The sequence below is a fragment of the Lagopus leucura genome, unplaced genomic scaffold (assembly GCF_019238085.1).
Source record: "Lagopus leucura isolate 7727_CA_CO unplaced genomic scaffold, USGS_WTPT01 Super-Scaffold_810, whole genome shotgun sequence".
NCBI lineage: Eukaryota > Metazoa > Chordata > Aves > Galliformes > Phasianidae > Lagopus > Lagopus leucura.
Genome location: NW_024962261.1, coordinates 7342994 through 7351000, shown reverse-complemented (window position 1 = coordinate 7351000; position 8007 = coordinate 7342994). Strand labels below are relative to the sequence as shown.

Genomic DNA, 8007 nt, shown 5'->3' with positions numbered 1-8007 from the left:
CCCACATGATGTTATGATGTGGAATACCGAAAGCCAAAAATCACGAAACCATGACAACCTCTATTACTTAAACTAGAGGTCTAAATAATCTAGCTATATTTCTTTTCTGTTAATTACAATAAAATATGTACTTAAAATTATTTTTTCTGGATATAACATTTAGAATATTTTAAGACATATTGTTGAATGAGCTAAGGGTCCACAGTCCTTTGCTATGCCTCTGTGGGGAGAAACAATGAATACAGGGTATTGTTTTAGTTTTCTGACAAAGCAAACAGTTTTGCAATTTTCCTGGTGGATTTTTTTGCCAGAGTTACTCTACCACCCATTGGGATGATACAGAAATTGATTATTTTGACAAGAAATAAATAATAGAGGAATAAAGAAAATAATGCATGCATAATATGAGATACTGAATCCAGAAGATGCTGAAATCAAAAAGGGAAAAGTGAAAGTAAACTGAACATTCTGGTAGACTGCTGTAAATGTATGGCATGCCATTTGGGAGTTGGACTCGATGATCTCTGGGGGTCCCTTCCAACCCCTACAATTCTGTGAATCTGTGATTCTGCGATGCCAGCAGAACAGTCTTTGACTTTTCACTTGAGAGTCTTTATTGCCAAGAACTAGGAGTTATTCTTCAGGCAGTAAAGCAAAAAAAGCAGTAGCTTCACTGTCCGAGGACAGAATTAATGCCAATGGGAAACTGCTTTCAAAGTAAGGCAAGGCCACTGGTAGTTTTACCTAATGTTTTTGGCTTGCTTAATGAATTATTGCAAAGACTAACAGAAGTTGTTTTTGCATAGTCCATACAGTTAAAACTAGATGATATGCAGACCCTGAAATAGTAACTGATAGTGGCATTTGAAAATACTAAGTAATCAGTTAAGGCTGCAAATATGTAAATGGACTCAAAGAAATGTGAGTTGCTTCAAAATGAGATAATTTGCCTTGCACACACAAAGGAGGCAGGGAGGGGAGCATTTCCACTGAGAAAATAAAATTATGCGGTGCAATATCAACCAACTTCCTAGGCACTAATAGATATGAAGAGTCTTCATAGACTGAGTTTTTATGAACCAGTTGCTATGAAGAGAGATGACTTGAAAATATATGTGTGGAATTGGAGTTTTCCCACTCCAATTACTGAATGCCCTTTGTGATGTAGTTCTTTAACTGCCACAATGCATGTTGCAGCATTTTAATGTTAAAGTATACTGGGTTTTTTTCAGAGTTGCTCTAAGTGAGTGAAAGGTGATAACTGTATCAACTGACCTCACAAATCTGAGCTTTTATTAAAATAGCAAATGGTTGTAAAAGAAAATGTACTCTCTGAAGTGAACTATTGTTTCCATAAAGAAACCTTTGGCACTGGCTAAATCTGAAACTTGTTTCAAGCATTGGAAGGTAGTTATTTTTGTACTTACAAAAACTGCTTGGATTTAATAATCCTGAGTCAAAATCTTATGAGCAATTGAAAAAAATACTACTGTTGTTGTTCTGCCACACATGGTTCTGGAGAAATGTAGTTGCAGGTTTTTTGACTGCTAAACTTGGAGTTTAGCGTGTAACACTGTCCTCATTAGAAGTGCACAGCATGTTTCTTAGAGGAACTGATATACGTGTGCAGAGGTAGATCAGTGCTCCATATATTTTTGGACTATTCAGTATGAGTTAAATGCAGTCCTGACAAGAATAGACTCCAGTCCACCTCAAAGTTTTCTTCACTTCTTCGTGATTGCAAATTGTATCGTGCCAGCCTAACATCAAAAGATTAGAAAACTGTTTTGAAAGGAATGTCTCCTCAAAATACCTGTCTGGCCAGTTAACTCTGGTGGATACTGTACTTGAATAACCAGTGTGGTACAAAAACAAAAGTGCTGGAATGAAGTAGTTGTAGCTGAAAGGTCAATGGGAAAAGGATCTTAATCAAATATGCTACTTACTTTGCTGATTTTTCAAGGATAAGCTAGAGGAAAAAATAAAGAGATTTTATAGAGTTTCTGAAGTATTAAATTGGAATATTCCTTTGGATGATAGTAGAGCCCTTGTCAAAAGTCACACACCTTCTCTTGATAAAATATGGAGGTAATATTTTTTAAAAAGGAAAAGCTGATGAAAGTGTGCATCTCCCTTAATGTTCAGACTCAGAATGTTTTCCCAGTGGATTCTGAAAGATCTTTTCTTAAAAGAACAACATATACACTCATTATAAGAATGTACATGTATTAAAACCCCCACAGAATTATCTTGTACTTCTTTTTATTTTCCAGAATTCATTGATATCACCAAGTTCATTAGAGAAGTTTAAGAGATTGTACCCTGAAATTTCCATGTCCCACCAGCATTAAACAAAATTGATTTTGGTATCAAATCACTAATCTCTTTAAACAAAGCAATCTTCCATCTTGTTTTCCAAAAACAGTCTATGCAGTGTCTAAAATCTCACCAAACTCCCTCCTGGAGTTTGGTTAAATTAATTAAAAAACTATGCTCAGTATTACAATGAAAATTCATTTCAAATTTTCATCTTATTATTTGAATTTGAATGGCTTTCCTTTTTTTGAACTGCTTTTTCTGCTTTCTTGGTTGTCTATGTTAGACAACGTATGACTGGTTTGAGTACATTAGTGGGATCAATTTGACTCTTCACTCAGGAGCAGGTGGCATTGAAATATGTCTCAGCAAAATATGCCAGCTCTCTCAGCATATGAGGAGAAAAGCTGACTAAACAAAAATCTTATGGCTAATCTCTTCAGCCTTGGAAGGGGGAGGGAGAAAGAGAGCTTTCTGATTATGAAATGATTGGTCTTATTCTTCAACTTCCTGCATTCAGTGGACTATTTCAGTTAGAGTGGAATACTAAGACTGTACAGTTTACAGTAATGTGTGAATTAACTTGTAGGAATTCAGAGGAGATTAAAATGGGATTTGTGAATTTTACAACAGTATCTACTCATTCACAAAGCTGGGTGGAAAGCAGTCATTTATCACTGGTAAATTTGGAAAGCTTTTTGAACCACTGGAAAGAAGGATACTAGATACTGAGGCTATCTTCCTCTTGCATAGGTTGCAAAACTGGCATGATTTGACATTTTCAAGCATATTTTTAATATAAACCAGTGTTACATAAACTTTCTTTTGCAGACTAGACAGTTGAATAAAATTATTTAGTTGGTGCTGGCTCTGGTCAATTGTTATGGTCATTAATATAAGAAGGGAATTCACTTTTGACTAGCACAAGTTAAAGCCATTGAGTTGCATTAGTTCAAAGAGAGGTTTAAACATACGATTTTTCTCTAGGTGGAAAAATGTTTTATAATGATTTTTAAAAGCATATACAAGTAAATACTACATAACAAGTTACCCCTCAAATCTTTGGACAATAGTAATTAACGTTAAAGCACATAGAAATTTAGAATCATTAAGGTTGGAAAAGATCTCTGAGAGCACCAAGTTCAACTGTCAGCTGATCCCCACCATGCCCACTACTCATGTCCCACACATGCATTGAACACCTCAAGGAATGATGACTTCACTACCACTCTTTTTGAAAAGAAATTTTTCCTAACATCCAGTCAGAAATATAGCAGCCTATATCTTAGCATAGCTGAGATTTTGTTTTGGGGAAATGATTTCTTCTCAGTTCATCTTCAACTAAAAAAACAAATCCAAGCCTTTTTTTCGTGAGTATGCAGCTGCTGTTTCATTTTATTTTGTATAACGAAATCAATTTAGAATTTCACAACTATATATTCCTTAGATAAGTGATGCAGAAATAACTTTTTGACTGCGATTCTGTGGAAGTAGTCCAATTTACTTATGATTATTATTTAGTAAATAAGCAAATTCATGTTATTTACAAATGGTATTTTGAATTATACAGGCATATTCCATAGTTTGTAAATATGCTTGTATCTTTTTTTAATGACTACATACAATTCAGGAAGATGGTCAACTGTCATTATGTTAAGGACATCAGATTTCAGTATCTGTAAGTATTAGTACATTTTTCAGATACAGTTTTCAGTTTGTTTTGATTGATAATATTTATATGACTTGAATTTTGTGGACATTTTTATAACAATGTTTTGGTTTTTTTTTACTTTGAAGGAAGTGAAGTATTCCCTGGTGATGAACAAAGTTCTCTCTTAGATGAGATAAATAACAAGGAGCCTACTCTGACTGAAACTATCTTTACTATATTGTCTGACTGCATTTTATCACCCAAATCACTTGGCATTGCTTTTGAGGCCTACATGGAAAAAGAACAGTTGTGGGATTCCTTATACAATATGACAGGTATTTTGTTTACTAGAAAATACTTTAAGTTTGATGTCAGTTTTCAGACATGTCATGCATATTATTTTTACTTTAATAAATCTGATAAAGTGATTGTAGGTTCCTTCAAAATTAAATTATAGCTAAAGTGTTATCAGCAGTCAGATTCCTGTAGGAATGGTGGATATTCTGAAGGAAGGAGAGGTTATTCTAAACTAAATTTCCATATTTTTCACGTAATTGTCTGTTTTACCAGTAGGTTGGCATCAGTTTCTGTAGATCTTTACTGACATGGGTTCTTTATCTGTGTGAGTTTAATAACTCCAAGGAGTTTTCCACAGGGAGTGGAAAAAGTAAAGGAAGTGCTACTGTTGAGGGAGCCATAGTACAGCGGGCATGTAAACTCTGCTGACAAAAGGCAGACTGCCAATTTTCGATGGTGGGTGAGAACAGCCCATGTGGTGATGGCAACCAGTGGTACCCACAAGGAAAAGCAGTATTCAACCATGAAAGAGAGGCATTTAGAACAATGGTTTTACAAATTATGCAAAAAAATCAGGAGTTCACAAGAAAAGAAAAGAAGAAAATGAGTAAAGGTATGAATAATAATACAGATACAAATACCATAAAATAGAAAACAATTGCAAAAGTTGTCAGGCATTCCTTAGAGAAAAATGGGATTTCAAAAAGAGGAAAGTTAACACTTCAAAGAAGAAGAGAAATACAGAATTTTTCATGGAAGTTTTCAGAAAGACTGTGTAGAGAAGAATAAAACTTAGATCATCAGAAAGCACAGATAAGCAAAAATTAGGGCAAAGGACCTTAGTGGGAAACATCAGAAAACATTGCTGGTATATCCTGTCTGACAACTGCTGCTCTTTTGCTGTGGAGAAACTAGTATTCTCTGTGGTAAGAATGTGGAGAAGATTGATACTTGTAATGTCAATAACTGTATTTAAGATGTTCTATTTTTTACATACAGTCTCTGATACCATACTATGTCTCTGTTGATGTCTATTATTTTTATGCATTTTCATTACCAAAGTATCATTTATCTTTTGCTCTTCTCTAAGAAAAGTATAGCTACCTAACAATTGCCATTGTGTTAACACTGTAAATCTGCTTCATTCATTAATGCCTACCCAGTGATTAAGTTTATTTCAATTAAAATGAAAGCTACTACTCAGATTAAATTTTGAGAAATATCTTGATGGGGGACTGAGGCCAAAAAAAAAAAGAAATAACTGAAATTGTATTTTTTGTTACTATATTAAGAGGGTACAAAATGCTACGTTGTCTTACTTTATACTATTTCTTTACTTTATAACAGGCTGACAGTTGTCAATTATTTTGAATCATAATATCATTAGTTTCCTTTCTATAAGAATTCTGAAACACTTATTTCTGAAACAGATTTGCAGAAATGACTGCACGCTTACTGAATATTTAATAATTCTTTCTTCTGAAGTTTCCAGTTGTGGCGACTCAGAGCCAGAGGTTATCAGATGCTTGAAGCTGATATTGATTAATTCAGTCAAGGGTATAGTTAAGCAGATCGTTTCTTTGATGCATTCATGGGAAGCAACAGAAAACTATGGAACATATCAGCACAAACAAATTGTTCCTGAAAGTTTACTGAAGACAGTTCCAAAGGAGTGGAATTATACACCTCGGGAAATGAAGAGGAAGGAATCCGGGAAATGTGGGTGAAATTTATGCTTGTAGAAAAATTGCAGTTTAACAGTAAGAAAAACAGGCTCCAAGCATCTTCTTTCTTGTAGGGTTTGTGTTTGTTTATTTAAGTGTTTGTCAGGATATAACTGGTTTCATGTGACTAACTGAGAGGCAGAGCTCAGAGCTGGTGACAAGTTAAACTGACTATGTGACACACAGAAAATTCATAACTTTTTTTTCTGTTTTTTTTTTTTTTTTTTTACTAGTTGAGACTGGAAGTGGAATGGACTTATGGTTTTCTTGGTTTCTTTGCTTGACTGCTCTTTTCATATTGTTTTTTTGTTCAATCCACACTTGAATCTGTATTGTGGATTATCTTTGAGTTCCTTGTTTTTCATTTTATATATACTATTAACTTTTTAACATACTAGCATATTTAGCATATTTACTGTAGTTGCTTCTATAGCTTCTGTTAGCATCTGCAATGTTTAAAATGGAATGCTATGTAGTATGCATGCTCCTCATATGAAATACAGTAATTTTGTAGGTTTGAACATAAAAAAGAACTGATGGAAAACAATATGAATAAATGCAATGTCCTAAGACATTTATTGCAATGCTCCACTCTTGGAAAAAAAATGTTGCACTACAGTTCTGAAGACAGCTTGTTTTTACTGTTCTGAATACCTGGATGTTTTCTACTTCATTTATTCTGTATTAGCTGTGTGCAGTAAGAATAATTGTTAACATATTCACAGTGTGAAGTCCATAATTTCTAGGTTCTCTATTTAATTTGTGTTATTGTTTAGATTTGGGGGGATATATATATGGGAGGTATAACACAAGTCAGGCCACAGTGCTGAGTACTTAAGCTTCTTACCCATTTTCAGTACAAAAGAAAGTTAGAAATTATCAGACAATATTCAGAAACATGCTGTGATAGAACTAGAATGTTAATGTTAATCATATCTTCTTTTATGTCTTTTTTTAAGGCTTCACAAGGCTTGCAGCTCAGGCAGTATCTATTGTAATCAGCAAGTTACCTACAGTGATTGCATGTTTGCCTCCCCCAATTAAGTACTTCTTTTTTCTGGCTGAGAGAAAAATGTCAAGAAACTTTGCTGAATTGAAGAAAGCTGGTCTGCTTGTCTGGAACTTGATTGTAATTATATGTCGGATATTTGAGGATGGAAATACTGCAGAACTTTTAACAGGTGCAACACTTGACAGATGGAGCAAAGAAAAACTCAGTTTAGTTCGTGTGTGCTTAGAAAGTATTATGGGAAAACAGAAAAGTGGTCCTAAACAAGTGACCCAGAAGGTTATACAGAGCATAGAACAGCAAAGACCAAACTGGATTGAAAGTCAATTGCTGAAGGCAAGAAAACTGAGCACAGACTGGTAAGAATGCAGTATTTTTGAAGTTCTGTTTTTGTTCTTTATTTTACTGAATTAATGACGTGTTCATAGCTGTTGTTCAATTTAAAAAATATTTAGAGCGACAGAGATCTTATATTACATGAAATGAATTACATCTTAATATTGATGGCTTTATGGTATATTTTTGCAAGTTAATTGTGTGGCTGAAACAGCTGTAGTTATTTCATCTTAACAGTATTTTCATAGTACTTAAAATGTTTCATATATTTCATATTTTGTTTCATGTTATTGTTTCATATTTTCTCATGTGTTCATAATTAACCAAAAGTGTGGACAGTTTAGTTGGTGTATCTTTCAGAATTCTAACAAGTATGCTGACTAGAGGGCAACCCAGAGCATTTATAAATGAGTTTTGCTATAGTGGTTAAATTAAGACAGACTATAACAGGCTTTCCATCTTCATCTGAGATTAGAAAGTAAGCATACTTCCTTTTAAAACACATCTAGCCCTACGGGCAAGTAGGGTGTATCAAAACAGGACAAGGAAAGTACCCTGCTATGCTTTTCTGAGGAAATACCAACTTTCCCTGCAGATTTGACATTTAGGTCCAAGTTTTTAAATCCTTATAATGAGTTTTCAAGGAGTTCTGTGCATGTCAATGTATTTGTAGT

The 8007-nt window shown here is 34.1% G+C and overlaps 1 protein-coding gene across 4 annotated transcripts in view; it reads left to right on the top strand.

Moving 5' to 3' along the window:
• Positions 1-8007, top strand: part of KIAA0825 (KIAA0825 ortholog) — a 227978-nt gene that overhangs the window by 101959 nt on the left and 118012 nt on the right. For all 4 annotated transcript variants that reach the window (XR_006177965.1, XM_042866314.1, XM_042866316.1 and 1 more), the window contains 3 exons: positions 4114-4302; positions 5750-5983; positions 6948-7356. Coding sequence is in view for 3 of the 4 variants with exons in the window: in XM_042866314.1 (XP_042722248.1) it covers positions 4114-4302; positions 5750-5983; positions 6948-7356 (832 nt within the window). In the remaining variant the exon portion in view is untranslated. The remainder of the gene's footprint in view (positions 1-4113; positions 4303-5749; positions 5984-6947; positions 7357-8007) is intronic.